We start from the raw sequence: 15,450 nt of genomic DNA, 5'->3' as shown, positions 1-15,450 counted from the left end.
GAACTCAAATAGTAATTAAAGTCTTGTTCTTAGTGAAAGCAAATAATATTTAATATATGCAATGGACAATGCTGTGGTGAGAACAATCCAGAATGAACCAAAACACTGTCTAATGTCATCTTCAATGTATTTATTTGTGAATCTAACCCTTTATCAAAACTTTGAAAATTTCTACTGTCACCAATAGGTGGTTATTACCAAAAAGCTATTAAAAAGTAACAAATTATCACTGACACTAAAGCCAAAAAGATAGTAAACAAGTTTCAATAAATAAAAAAAAGTTTTGCTGCTGAAGTCTGATCAAATACAGTAGACCCCTGCTTAATGAATATTTGTTCAATATAATTTTGATAAATGACTGAAAAGCTATGACCATTCCTCTGCTTAACAACCACCACCTGTTCATACAACCAAATTCCTGGAAGCAGATCCTCGAACCCATTCCCATCAATTAATGATATCTGACTTGTGCAACAATCAAATACCAAGGTGACATTCACAGTTTTTGTAACAATCTCTTTAAATAATGCTCTAAACTGGTGTAAAATGATATTCATAGCAGCTTGATCTGAAGAAAATAGATTTCAGCATGGAAAATCTAATAGGCATATTCTGAATGAAATCTAATTGGTTTTCAATTTGAGTGTCTTAATAATTAAGAAAAAACAAAATAGACACCTGGCCAGACAAAACAGGACTGATTTTTGTTATTTTTCAGACCAAATTCATTTTTTTTTTTTATAATCACATGGTATGTGTGTATTAAGCTCATTTTCTTAATAAACATTAGTTGCGAAATTTGCAATCAGCGAAGTTGTAGGAAGATATTACAGGCTCACTTGATTTCTTTAACTCTCCTTAACTTTGACGGTCCAAGCCGTAGATCTATGCCTTGTCCACAGGGTTCAAGAATTTAAAAACAAATATTTTTTTTTTCTTATGAAATGGCAGAGAATGTTTTTCTGAAGGTAATAAAACAAAAAGTACAAAATTTGATGGAAAACTGATGAAATTACACTATCTTGAATTTTACTGCGGCAGCAATATCTACGCATCAGTGATTTTGGCCACTTTGACTCCTTTATTAGGTCAATTACATTATTCCAGCTGACCAAATTCTTAGCTATTTTACTAGTATTACTTCTATATTATCAAGTGAGCACAAGAAACTGCCCAATCAGCTATTTCAACTGCCCAATAAAGTGATCAGAAATTGGTAATTTGGTCAATTTCACACAAAGTTAAAAATGCTCCAATTTCAAAACAGGGTCCAGAAAAAACAATGAAGGCATTCCTGGCACTAAAGTAACATTTCCTCTGTTTATTGGTTATGTTTCCAGGCTTTACAGATGAATTAAATTTTGATTTTTGATTTACATAAAGAATTTTTATTCACACCATAAAATAGAAGATTTACTGTAATGCAATATTGTAATAATTGTATAAATAATATCAGCACATTTGTGAACATATATTATACCCACCAGTTGACATGTATTGGATACACGACGTCTTTTGTTTACTCCTGAAGATTGACAAAGTCGAACATTTCTGCTAATTTTAGCTCAATTTCAAGCTATTTTCAGTACTAAAACCAATCAAAATCATCTCTATTTCTGTAATATATCTTCCATTCTATCAAACGAGACCAAAAAACAGCAAATACGACTAAAAACCCATATGAAAATACACCACAAAGTCAGTGTTTTAATCCAAACACACAATCAGTTGTTTTTTTTTTCATTACGCACTACATACTGCAGGATTTGTTTTATATGGTGCACTCTCACCACAGATCCATTCTCTCATATCCAGGCCCAAATTTACTGCTCACAGCTTATCTGAGTGAGCTGAGCTCACGGCACAGAACTACAGATTGGACCCTGTGGACAAGACATAGATCTACGGCTTGGACCCTCAAAGGGTTAAATATCACTAAAGTGGTTCATAGTGACAGCCATAAGACAGAAAACAGAACTGGGTAGGTGAAATCCAATAATCTTATTTTGGACATGTCCTATACTTTGTTTTTGATCGAAGCATCAAGCACCAAGTCTGATTAGATTGAAAAAGATCATTTTTTCATATTTTTTGTGTTATGCATTCATAAAACAGAATATAACATTTCTAAGCTTCTACAAAAATAAAATGGACCCACCTCTGGCAAGTAAATCTCTCAACTTTCAACAATAAAAACAATTGGAATTAGATAATGAATATCATCCCAAGTTATAATGTGAGCTTCTATAAAATAATGCTATTTACTTTAATTTTTTGCTTAGTAAACCTTGTCTCCATTCCCTATCTAGGTCATTAAGCAAGGAGTCCACTATAACACCAAATAGTAACTCAGATTCATAGGCCTACGAGCACAAATTACAGGGGTACTTCGAAAAATTTCTAATTTATATTTTTATCAGCCAAAAAGCTTTGGCTTCCATATCTACATATAATGCTTAAATCTAATCACTGCATTTTTAATGCAAGTGTGTCAAAGAAATATATCATGCAAATGTGAAACACTTGCATAATTCATGTAACCATCAGTTTTGCAATCTCCAATAAATTCTTTAAAGGAAACAAGTCATAAAAGAAATTAAGATTTTTTTAATTATTTTAACTTCAAATGAAGCATATTAAGCTGCAAAAGCTTCCTTGTGAATTAAATTTAATTTTCCCCATTAATTTTAATGCCATAACACACAAACCCAATGGTTCATTATCTTCTGGAACAACAAATGATCCAAGGAGGACTTGAGCACCCTCTGGAGGCTGTTGACGTCGGTGATGGTGATGGTGGTGATGATGGTGATGGTGGTGGTGATGGTGACCATTAGGGGATCCAGTGCCAGAAGAACTCGCGCCTCCGTTGCCACTTCGACTGTTTGCCTGAGGAGGGGCCCGCATCACCAGATGCACTACCTTTTCATGTACATCTGAAAGAATTTCACATTTATACAATGGGTTCAACAACAGTTGCAAAACATTCTCTAACTGTAAATATGTTAAATTAAAAATCCAACATGACAAACTAGATACAAAAGTGTAAAAGATATTACACAAAATACTGCAAGTAAAAAAAAATTTACTAAACAGTAGGGCCCCACTTATACGGCAGGTTAGGTTCCAGGCTACCGCTGGAAAGCAGACATTGCCGGAAAGTGAAATGCCATTTTTCCACTAATAAATGCATATAAATGCCAGACAAATTAACAATAGAACTAAGCATTAAACAATAAAAAGTAAAATACACACACAGTACGCCCATTACTTACCTTAAAATATTTGTAGTTTTAATGTAGGATAAGAGTCGAGTCGTATTTGTAGGAAGTCTGGTGTGGGAGGTATGGTAGCCAGCCAGGTAAGCCCACTCCACTCCACCCTTTACCTTTGATATACCTTTGATGAGTTTCGAGAGTTCAACTACTCTTGGAGCCTGGCCAGGCTCGTACAGTGCTTGCCTGATCAACCAGGCTGTTGCCGCTGGAGGCCCAGTGCCCCACATATCCATCACAGCCTGGTTGATCTGGCACCTGGTGAAGATACTTGTCCAGTTTCCTCTTGAAGGCTTCTACACTTGTTCCAGCTGTGTTTCTGATATCTTCTGGTAAGATGTTGAATATTAAGATACTTGTGCAACATCTAGTTATCTTTATTGTAGACGTTTTGCCATCCAGTGGCTTTATCAATACAGATTCTTGGACAATTAGAAAACAGAAGAACTATATACAAAAGATGAGGTAATCAGTCCCTCAGCCTTGGAAGTGGTGTTTAGAGCACCTCCAAGGCTGAGGGGCTGATTACCTCATCTTTTGTATATAGTTCTTCTGTTTTCTAATTATGTCCAAGAATCTGTATTGATAAAGCCACTGGATGGCGAAACATAACCAGATTTTGCACAAGTGTCTTAACTTTCATCCTGTCGGTATTGTATACCTGTCTTGCACAAGATGTTGAACAGTCTGGGACCCCGGATATTGTCCCCACCGCACCCCTGCTCCTCACTGGGTTTATTTTACAATTCCTCCCAAATCTCTCACTCCAGTATGTTATGGCAGTGTGCAGATTTGGGACCAGGCCCTTGAGTACTTTCCAGATACAGTATATATTATCATGTATCTCTTTCTCCTCCGCTCCAATCAGAATATATTCAAGAGTAATAGTAGGTGCTTTACTGGCTCAATGTGAGCCATAAACAATCTCTGTATTTGTTCCAGCTCTGATATTTCTCCTGCTTTGAATGGGGCCATCAGCACTGAGCAATATTCAAAACGAGGGAGCACTAGCCATTTGAAGAATGTCACCATTGGCATTATTTCCCTTGTTTTAAAAATTCTCAATACCCACCCTGTCATCTTCCTGGCTGTCATGATCTTTGTCTTAAGTTCCTTAAAAGAAAGATCAGCTTACATAATTATTCCCAGGTCTTTTACCTGTTCTTTTCATTCTATTTGGTGACCCACTTGAGTTTTGCATATAGTGTTCCTTTTGAGTTCTTCATTCTTACCATACCCAAGTAGCTGGAACTTATCACCATTGAACATCATGTTGTTCTCCATGGCCCACTGGAAAACCCTGCTTATGTCTTCCTGTAATTTTTCAGTGTCTTCTGCCATAGTGACTTATGCTTATTTTAGTGTCAACTGCAAATGATACAAAAGTGTGATGGGTGTTTTTATCTATGTCTGCTATAAGGGTGAAAAACAGCAGAGGTGCCATGACAGTTCCTTGGGGCACTGAGCTTCTGACCTTGCTGATGCTGGATCTTGCTCTGTTTACTAGTACATCTACTTGTTGTGTTCTGAGAGTTAGGAACCCAAAAATTCACCTGCCTACCTTCCCCATAATGTCCATGGCCCTCATTTTGTGCACTATCCCTCCATGATCGCATTTGTCAAACACCTTTGCAAAATCTGTGTAAATCACATCTGTCTTTTGGTTTTCTTCCAATGCCTCCGTAATTCTGTCATAATGGTTCAGCAGCTGTGATAGGCATGATCGTCCTGCTCTAAAACCATGCTGGTTCAAGTTATGCTGGTTGTGCTTGTCCACGAAATTTGTAATCTGCCGTTTCATCGCTCTTTCGAAGATTTTTATGATGCGAGAAGTTAGGGCTACTGGTCTGTAATTTTTAGTTAGTGCTCTACTACCTCCCATATGCAAAGGAGCTATGTCTGCACCTTTTAAGGTCCCTGGTATTTCATCTAGATCTAAGTTCTTTCACCCACACATAATATACTATGACATTTAAAGCGCCAGAGCTACAAAATGCATATACAGTGGAACCCCGAGTTTAGGGGGCCGCAACTTTCGAAAAATCCAACTTTCGGCAACTTTTTTAGTCAAAATATAGCCTCGCGGTTCATGATCTGCCTCGTGATTCGGCAACCGTCTGGTACACGTCTGAGCGGCATCCCAGCTTCAGCACACACACAAAGGCTCCCACACAACATTCAGTCATTATGGCATGATTTGTGGGCATGTGACCATCACCACATGGGTTCATACGATACATTTCATAATAATTAATTGTTTTTTGTGCTTTCAACTGCTAAATAAGCCACCATGGGCCCAAAGAAAGCTTCTAGTGCCAGCCCTTTAGTAAAGAAGGAAAGAAACATGATAGAATTCAAGAAAAACTTGCAGCTAAGTACCAAAGTGGAGGAGGAAGAGAGGGGAGAATGTGCCTTCTTCAATGATTCAGTGATTCTACGATATGTACAATACTAAAGCAGCAGGTATCAATAAAGGCTATAGCGCAAGCAAGCGATAAAGTATAGCATTAACTGTGTAGCAAGTAAGTTAATTGATAGAAAAACAACACAATAGTAACTCTCCAATGTTGTTGGTGTAGTATAGGGCCAGTGAACATATGCCACCCTACTATCTTCCACCACCATAAACCTCTGCCAGCATCTCCATCAAACTAATTAAACTAACATCTTCTCCAAGGTAAGTGTAAATATTTCTTATTTATAAATTCTGTACATTGTTTGTGTGAATAGTGGTGGTAGCTTCTGCTGCCGCTTCCACTACCACTAATGTGTACAGCTTCACTCAGTGGCCCTTATAAACCCAACACCAACACCACTTACTCCTCACATACGTTATGACATATTTCATTCATTCTAGAGTATATATCATGTTTCTATGTTATTAATATTGTTTATGTCATATTAGATGAATTGTGATAGATAAATATGCTGTAGAGATGATATTAGCGTCACATTGAAGCATAATAAACTCGCCTCCCACTCCCCTCCTACCTGTCTTCCATACACCAACACGAGTCTTCAATCAAGGTGTGATGTTATATGTTCATTTATCCATTTTATTAGTGCTTTATATTTATTTGTCATTGTTTTCTGTAAGTCCATATTGAATCTTTAAAAAAAACTATTTTTTGTTAATACTTTTGGGTGTCTGAAACAGATTAATTGGATTTACATTATTTCTTATGGGGAAAATGGTTTCGCCATTCATGAATTTCGTCATTCGGCAGACTCTCTTGAATGGATTAATCACGAAACTCGGGGGGTCCACTGTACAGTACATTCATTAATTACCTTAAAATATTTGTAGTCTTAATGTAAGGTGAGAGGCGAGTAGTATTTATTTGTAGGATGTCAGGTGTGGGAAGTATGGGAGTCAACCTGGCCAGGCCACCCCACCCACACGTAATATACTACAGTACATTTAATGTGCCCCAGACCAATAAAATGCACATACAGTACAGTGGTACCCTGAGTTTCGGCCATAATTCAATCCAGAAGGCTGTTCGAGTGCCGTTACTGAACAAATTTGTTCCCATAAGTAATAATGTCAATTAGATTAGTCCTTTTCAGACTCCCAAAAATACACTTACAAAAGCACTTACAGTAATACATTTACATAATTGTTCAAGTTGGGAGCTGTACGAAACTTGGTGTAACACTGTACATTCATTAATTTGTAGTCATAATGTAGGGTAAGAGGCGAGTAAACGAAGTAAAACAAATAAACGAGAGAGAAAACAAGTAAATGAGAGAGTACACACATGCGGAGGATGTAAACAAACAGACGAACATGTCTGGTTATGGTTGGTACACATTCACCTACACCTAACATCTCATATTTACGTTTATTCCACTTTGGGGTGTATTTATCATGTTTATATGTTATGTAGCATGTTTATATAATTTTGAAAAAATATTATAGATGGATTAATGAAAATGTTTATATTAGCGTAATATACGACATTTAATGCACCTCAGAGTTATTATTATTGTGAATTATTATCATTATTAATATGGCATCCTCAAAACTAATAAGACACACTTAGTGATTTTAATGTGTACCTGCATGCCAGCACAGTGTGTAAGTTTATTTAGCACAGGTACACAAGTATAATTATCAAAGTACAGCGGAACCTCGGCTTACAAACTTAATCTGCTCCATGACCTTGTTCGTATCCTGATTTGTTCGTATGCAGTCAATTTTTCTCATTTAAATTAACTGAAAAGCCAACAATCCGTTCCGGCGGAATTCCTGCTCTCAGAGGCTGGAAAAATACACTTTTTTCCCAGTAAAAGTAGGCCTTAGACAAGGATGTGTGATGTCACCGTGGTTGTTTAATATATTTATAGATGGGGTTGTAAGAGAAGTAAATGCGAGGGTCTTGGCAAGAGGCGTGGAGTTAAAAGATAAAGAATCACACACAAAGTGGGAGTTGTCACAGCTGCTCTTTGCTGATGACACTGTGCTCTTGGGAGATTCTGAAGAGAAGTTGCAGAGATTGGTGGATGAATTTGGTAGGGTGTGCAAAAGAAGAAAATTAAAGGTGAATACAGGAAAGAGTAAGGTTATGAGGATAACAAAAAGATTAGGTGATGAAAGATTGAATATCAGATTGGAGGGAGAGAGTATGGAGGAGGTGAACGTATTCAGATATTTGGGAGTGGACGTGTCAGCGGATGGGTCTATGAAAGATGAGGTGAATCATAGAATTGATGTGGAAAAAGAGTGAGTGGTGCACTTAGGAGTCTGTGGAGACAAAGAACTTTGTCCTTGGAGGCAAAGAGGGGAATGTATGAGAGTATAGTTTTACCAACGCTCTTATATGGGTGTGAAGCGTGGGTGATGAATGTTGCAGCGAGGAGAAGGCTGGAGGCAGTGGAGATGTCGTGTCTGAGGGCAATGTGTGGTGTGAATATAATGCAGAGAATTCGTAGTTTGGAAGTTAGGAGGAGGTGCGGGATTACCAAAACTGTTGTCCAGAGGGCTGAGGAGGGGTTGTTGAGGTGGTTCGGACATGTAGAGAGAATGGAGCGAAACAGAATGACTTCAAGAGTGTATCAGTCTGTAGTGGAAGGAAGGCGGGGTAGGGGTCGGCCTAGGAAGGGTTGGAGGGAGGGGGTAAAGGAGGTTTTGTGTGCGAGGGGCTTCGACTTCCAGCAGGCATGCGTGAGCGTGTTTGATAGGAGTGAATGGAGACAAATGGTTTTTAATACTTGACGTGCTGTTGGAGTGTGAGCAAAGTAACATTTATGAAGGGATTCAGGGAAACCGGCAGGCCGGACTTGAGTCCTGGAGATGGGAAGTACAGTGCCTGCACTCTGAAGGAGGGGTGTTAATGTTGCAGTTTAAAAACTGTAGTGTAAAGCACCCTTCTGGCAAGACAGTGATGGAGTGAATGATGGTGAAAGTTTTTCTTTTTCGGGCCACCCTGCCTTGGTGGGAATCGGCCAGTGTGATAATAAAAAAAAAAATAAAATAATATCAACTCTACGGCTTATTTCTAACAATAATAATTATTATAATAATATAATAACAGTACAATAGTAGGAATAATAATAGTAACAACAGTAATTAGAAACCCCAAAAGGCTAACAGTAGTTGGCGCTACCATCAGCAAAACATAGGTAACCACTACTTTTCACCTGTCTAGACTCAAATAGTAGCCTATAAGTACAGTGGACCCCCGCATACCGTCGGCATCACATAACGTTTAATCCGCATAGTGCTCGCTTTTATCGCAAAAATTTTGCCTCACATACCGCTCAAAAACCCGCTCACCGCTGTTCGTCCGAGACGCGTCCAATGTGCGCCCTTAGCCAGCCTCACATGTGCCGCTGGTGGCATTGTTTACCAGCCAGCCTCCGCGGTAACATCCAAGAATAATATCGGAACATTTCGTATTATTACAGTGTTTTTGGTGATTTTATCTGCAAAATAAGTGACCATGGGCCCCAAGAAAGCTTCTAGTGCCAACCCTACAGCAATAAGGGTGAGAATTACTATAGAGATGAAGAAAGAGATCATTGATAAGTATGAAAGTGGAGTGCGTGTCGCCGACCTGGCCAGGTTGTACAAGAAACCCAAATCAACCATCGCTACTATTGTGGGCAACAGAAAGGCAATCAAGGAAGCTGTTCTTGCCAAAGGTTTAACTGTGTTTTCGAAACAGAGATCGCAAGTGATGGAAGATGTTGAGAGACTCTTATTGGTGTGGATAAATGAAAAACAGCTAGCAGGAGACAGCGTCTCTCAAGCGATCATAAGCGAAAAGGCTAGGAAGTTGCATGAGGATTTAATTAAAAAAATGCCTGCAACTAGTGATGATGTGAGTGAATTTAAGGCCAGCAAAGGTTGGTTTGAGAGATTTAAGAAGCGTAGTGGCATACATAGTGTGATAAGGCATGGTGAGGCTGCCAGTTCGGAGCACAAAGCAGCTGAAAAATATGTGCAGGAATTCAAGGAGTACATAGACAGTGAAGGATTGAAACCTGAACAAATGTTTAATTGTGATGAAACAGGCCTATTTTGGAAGAAAATGCCAAGCAGGACCTACATTACTCAGGAGGAAAAGGCACTCCCAGGACATAAGCCTATGAAAGACAGGCTTACTTTGTTGATGTGTTCCAATGCTACTGGTGATTGCAAAGTGAAGCCTTTATTAGTGTATCACTCTGAAACTCCCAGACCGTTCAGGCAAAAGAATGTCCTCAAGGAGAATTTGTGTGTGCTGTGGAGGGCAAACAGTAAGGCATGGGTCACTAGGGACTTTTTCTATGACTGGTTACACCATGCATTTGTCCCCAATGTGAAAGATTACCTAACTGAAAAGAAATTAGAACTTAAGTGCCTCCTGGTGTTAGACAATGCCCCTGGTCATCCTACAGACGTGGCAGAGTGACTTTATGGGGACATGAAATTCATTAAGGTGAAGTTTTTGCCTCCTAATACCACTCCTCTCCTGCAGCCGATGGACCAGCAGGTTATTGCAAACTTCAAAAAACTGTACACAAAAGCTCTGTTTGAAAGGTGTTTTGTAGTGACCTCAGAAACTCAACTGACTCTAAGAGAGTTTTGGAGAGAGCACTTTAATATCCTCAATTGTGTAAACCTTATAGGTAAGGCTTGGGAGGGAGTGACTAAGATGACCTTGAACTCTGCTTGGAAGAAACTGTGGCCAGAATGTGTAGACAAAAGGGATTTTGAAGGGTTTGAGGCTAACCCTGAGAGGATTATGCCAGTTGAGGAATCCATTGTGGCACTGGGAAAGTCCTTGGGGTTGGAGGTTAGTGGGGAGGATGTGGAAGAGTTGGTGGAGGAGGACAATGAAGAACTAACCACTGATGAGCTGATAGATCAACTTCAACAGCAAGAGGCCAGACCTGAGGAAACTGGTTCAGAGGAGGGGAGAGAGAAATTGAAGAAGTTGCCTACTACAAAGATTAATGAAATCTGTGCAATGTGGCTGAAAGTGCAAACCTTTATGGATGAGAATCACCCTCACACAGCTATTGCAAGCCGTGTTGGCAACCTGTACACTGACAATGTTGTGAAACACTTTAGGGAAGTCATAAAGGAACGAGAGGTACAGGCCACTATGGACAGATATGTTGTGCGAAAGAAGTCCAGTGACTCTGAAGCTGGTCCTAGTGGCATTAAAAGAAGAAGGGAAGTAACCCCAGAAAAGGACTCGACACCAAGTCTTAATGGAAGGGGATTCCCCTTCTAAACACTAACACACTCTCTCCCCTCCTCCCATCCCATCAATCATCACCAGATCTTCAATAAAAGTAAGTGTCATGTAATTGTGCATGCCTTTATCAGTTTGTGTGTATTAAAATTAACATTTCATGTGGTAAAAAAAATTTTTTTTCATACTTTTGGGTGTCTTGCACGGATTAATTTGATTTCCATTATTTCTTATGGGGAAAATTCATTCGCATACCGATCATTTCACAGAACAATGAGCCCTCTTGCACGGATTAAAATCGCTATGCGGGGGTCCACTGTACAGTGGACCCCCGCTTTACGATCAGCTCCCAATGCGACCAATTATGTAAGTGCATTTATGTAAGTGCGTTTGAACGTGTATGCTTGGGGGTCTGAAATGGACTAATCTAATTCACAATATTCCTTATGGGAACAAATTCATTCAGTACTGGCACCTGAACATAGTTCTGGAATGAAATAATATCGTAAACCAGGGGTCCACTGTATTAGGTTAAGTCTGCCGGAAATGCCTCGGCAAAATAGTGGCTTACTTTGCTCCAATCATATTATGATACGTAAACACACATTGTAACCTTTGCAAAGAAATAAATATATTAATTTATTTATTTTTTTATTTAAGGAACCTCCCTTGAGGGGGAGGTACACATCCGGAAATTTTGTTCGTATCAAGAAGCAAAAAATCAATCCAACGACGGTTCGTATCCTGAAACGTTTGCATGGTGGGGCGTTCATAAGCCGAGGTTCCACTGTATATGCATATAAAATATGAAAACTTTAAAACACTTGAAATTTTGGAAAGTTTCCAGACATAATGGAGAGACTCAGCGCTCACGAAGCTCACAGAGAATGTAAACAAACAGGGTGGAGTGCAGTGACAGTAGAATAAATAAACAACATTCTCATGTAACACCATTTTTAGAAGGAATGATGCTTCGAGTGAAGGCATACGAAAAGAATAATTTTTTTGTACCACTGAATATATCATTACTTAGTTAATCTTAAGTTAATTTTAAGCCTGCCCGTAATGCTATGCATTCAAGTGGCTTTGGCATGCTGCATTTTGCTGTATTCTTTTGTACTTCACTGTATCATGTTCAAATAAATAAATAAATAAATAAATAAATAAATAAATAAATAAATAAATAAATAGAGTTACCCTCAGTAATACTATTGTGTCCACATTTTCTTTGGTGTTGAACTAGAGAAAATGTTATTCTTTCCAACAAGACAACTAGAAAAAAATCTCATATTTATGTTAATTTATTCTACTGTGGGTGTATTTATCATGTTTATATGTTACGTAACATGTTTACATAATTTTGAAAAAATACCATAGATGGGAGTGTGAGCAGGGCAATATTTAGTGAAGGGATTCAGGGAAACCGGTTATTTTATATAACCGGACTTGAGTCCTGGAAATGGGAAGTACAATGCCTGCACTCTAAAGGAGGGGTTTGGGATATTGGCAATTTGGAGATATATAGTGTATTTTCATATGTATATACTTCTAAGCTGTTGTATTCTGGGCACCTCTGCAAAAACAGTGATTATGTGTGAGCGAGGTGAAAGTGCTGAATGATGAAAGTTTTTCGTTTTGGGGATTTTCTTCTTCTTTGGGTCACCCTGCCTCGGTGGGAGACGGCCAACTTGTTAAAGAAAAAAAAAAAAGATTAAGCAAAATATCTATATTAACGTTTTATACGACATTTAATATGAATCAAGAGTGATTGTGTTATTAGTACAGTGGACCCCCGCTTTACGATCAGCTCCCAATGCGACCAATGATGTAAGTGTATCTATGTAACTGCGTTTGTACGTGTATGTTTGGGGGTCTGAAATGGACTAATCTAATTCACAATATTCCTTATGGAAACAAATTCGTTCAGTACTGGCACCTGAACATACTTCTGGAATTAAAATAATATCGTAAACCGGGGGTCCACTATTATCATTATTAATATGGCGTTGTCAAGACTAATAAGACTCGGTGATTTTAATGTGTACCTGCACACCAGTACAGTAAGTTTATTTAGGTACAGTTACACTTAAGTATAATTATTAGAGTACAGTGGAACTTCAGCTTACAAACGCCCCACCATGCGAATTTTTCAGGACACGAACAATCACTCAGTCAATTTTTTGCTTCTGGATACGAACGAAATTTCAGGATATGAACTTCCCTCTCAAGGGAGGTTCCTTGGTGAGGGGCTCTTGATCTAGGGAATTGGATCTAAGAACACAAGAAAGGAGGAACACTGCAGCAGGCCTGTTTGCCCATACTAGGCAGGTCCTTCACAACCCTTCCCACTAATAGGATATTTATTTGCCCAACCCAATTTTCAATGCTACCCAAGAAATAAGCTCTGAAAATTCTATTTACTCATGTGCAAGTCCCACTCAAATCCAACCCTTCTCACTCATGTATTTATCCAACACAAATTTGAAACTACCCAAGGTTTCAGCCTCAATAACCATACTAGGTCTAGGTAGTAGGTTGGTAGACAGCAACCGCCCAAGGAGGTACTACTGTCCTGCCAAGTGAGTAAAACGAAAGCCTGTAATTGTTATACATGATGGTAGAATTGCTGGTATCCTGTTTTGTCTCAAACATGCAAGATTTCAGGTACGTCATGCTGCTACTACTTACACTTAGGTCACAGTACATATACATGTACAAGCATATATATACAAACAAGGGGCTAGTAACTCCTTCTCCTGTATAAATTACTAAATTTAAAAAGAGAAACTTTCGTTTTTCTTTTTGGGCCACCTTGCCTCGGTGGGATACGGCTGGTATTTTAAAAGAACAAGAAATGAGGAGCTGATGTCTAAGAGAGTGCAGAGGTACTGTTAGCCACACCATACTCAGTACTGCTACAATGGTCACAAGTCTCAGTCCTCACCACCAGCATCCTCTCTCCGATGGTTCATATTTATTTTGCTCAGTTTTCATGCAATTTTTTGTTTTTTTTTGATATACAGTAGGGCCCCACTTATACGGCAGGTTAGGTTCTAGGCTACCGCCGTAAAGTGGAAATCGCCATAAAGTGGAACACCCTTTTTTTCCACTTATAAATGCATACAAATACTAGATAACAAGTTTACACTAACATATATTAACTCCTTCAGGGTCCAAGGCCCAAATCTGAAGTGGTGCCCCAGTGTCCAAGAATTTAAAAAAAAAAAATTTGTTATTTTTTCTTATGAAATGGTAGAGAATCTTTTTGTGAAGGTAATAAAACAAAAAGTATGAAATTTTATGGAAAATTGACGAAATTATGCTCTCGCGAATTTTGATGCGTCAGCGATATTTACTAATCGGCGATTTTGCCGACTTTGACTCCCATTTTAGGCCAATTATATTATTCCAGTCAACCAAATTCTTAGCTATTTCACTAGTATTACTTCTATTCTATCGATTGAGCACAAGAAATCGCCAAGTCAACTGTTTCAACTACAAATTAAAGTGATCGGAAATTGTTAATTTAGCCAATTTAACCCTTTGACTGTTTCCGACGTATAAATACGTCTTACGAGCCAATGTTTCTGACGTATTTATACGCATAAATTCTAGCAGCTTCAAATCAAGCAGGAGAAAGCTGGTAGGCCCACATGTGAGAGAATGGGTCTCCATGGTCAGTGTGCACCATATAAAAAAAAATCGGGGAGCCAGTGGTGCATTGTGGGAATGCCATTTCAGTTGTCCTTCTTCAGCATGTCTAGCGGTAAGAAATATGTGATTCCCCAGCAAATCTGGGACTCTTCTCTTCCCAAGTGATGCTCTAACACAGATGGAAGTGTCAGTGAAGATCAATTTCATGATTTGGAGGAGTTTGAGACCAAAAGCAATGGAGGAGGAGGAGGGGGAGGAGGGGAGAAAGAGGAGGAGGAGGAGGGAAGGAAGAGGAGGAGGAGGAGGAGGAGGAGGAGGAGGAGGAGAAGAGGAGGAGGAGGAGGAGGAAGAAGAAGATATAATAATATTGTTCCCTTGAAGCAAGAAAAAAAAAAGTCCACCCCATGACAGTGACAAGATAAGGGGAGATAACATCTGATGAGAGCTGACTTTGATGAGCCTAAAGGAGGGTAATATTACATGACCATCGCCCTCCCTTTGTTTTTGCTGGTACACAAACATTTGTCTGTCTGTCTATTTGTCCGTCAAGCTCCCTGTCTGTCCATCTAGCTCTCTGTCTCAGAGAGAGCCACAAGACTGTGTCATCACGTTTACTCACATCTTCAAGCAAAGTATAGCACTTTGTCTGGATTTCTTGGGTTATCCTAGGTAATTTACACTATGTATACTTGTATTTATATGTACCTGTGAGACAGAGACAGGCAGACAGATAGAAAGAGAGACAGATTGAAAGATATAGAATGAGGGAGAAAGATAATTAGATAGAATGGAGGAGGGGAAGCAGCATCCGACCCCATTGTTTTGACAGGCGG

At 38.9% G+C, this 15,450-nt stretch overlaps 1 protein-coding gene across 4 annotated transcripts in view; it reads right to left on the bottom strand.

Annotated features, from left to right (window-relative positions):
• Positions 1-15,450, bottom strand: part of LOC128685937 (large proline-rich protein BAG6) — a 264,734-nt gene that overhangs the window by 208,152 nt on the left and 41,132 nt on the right. For 2 of the 4 annotated variants that reach the window (XM_070083407.1, XM_070083409.1), the window contains exon 4: positions 2,709-2,936. In XM_070083407.1, the coding sequence (XP_069939508.1) occupies positions 2,709-2,936 (228 nt within the window). The remainder of the gene's footprint in view (positions 1-2,708; positions 2,937-15,450) is intronic. The other 2 variants (XM_070083410.1, XM_070083411.1) reach the window with 1 other exon arrangement.

The sequence above is a fragment of the Cherax quadricarinatus genome, chromosome 9 (assembly GCF_038502225.1).
Source record: "Cherax quadricarinatus isolate ZL_2023a chromosome 9, ASM3850222v1, whole genome shotgun sequence".
NCBI classification, from domain to species: Eukaryota; Metazoa; Arthropoda; class Malacostraca; order Decapoda; family Parastacidae; genus Cherax; species Cherax quadricarinatus.
Note: the sequence above shows the minus strand (reverse complement) of the source record. Positions and strands in the feature narration are given on the sequence as shown.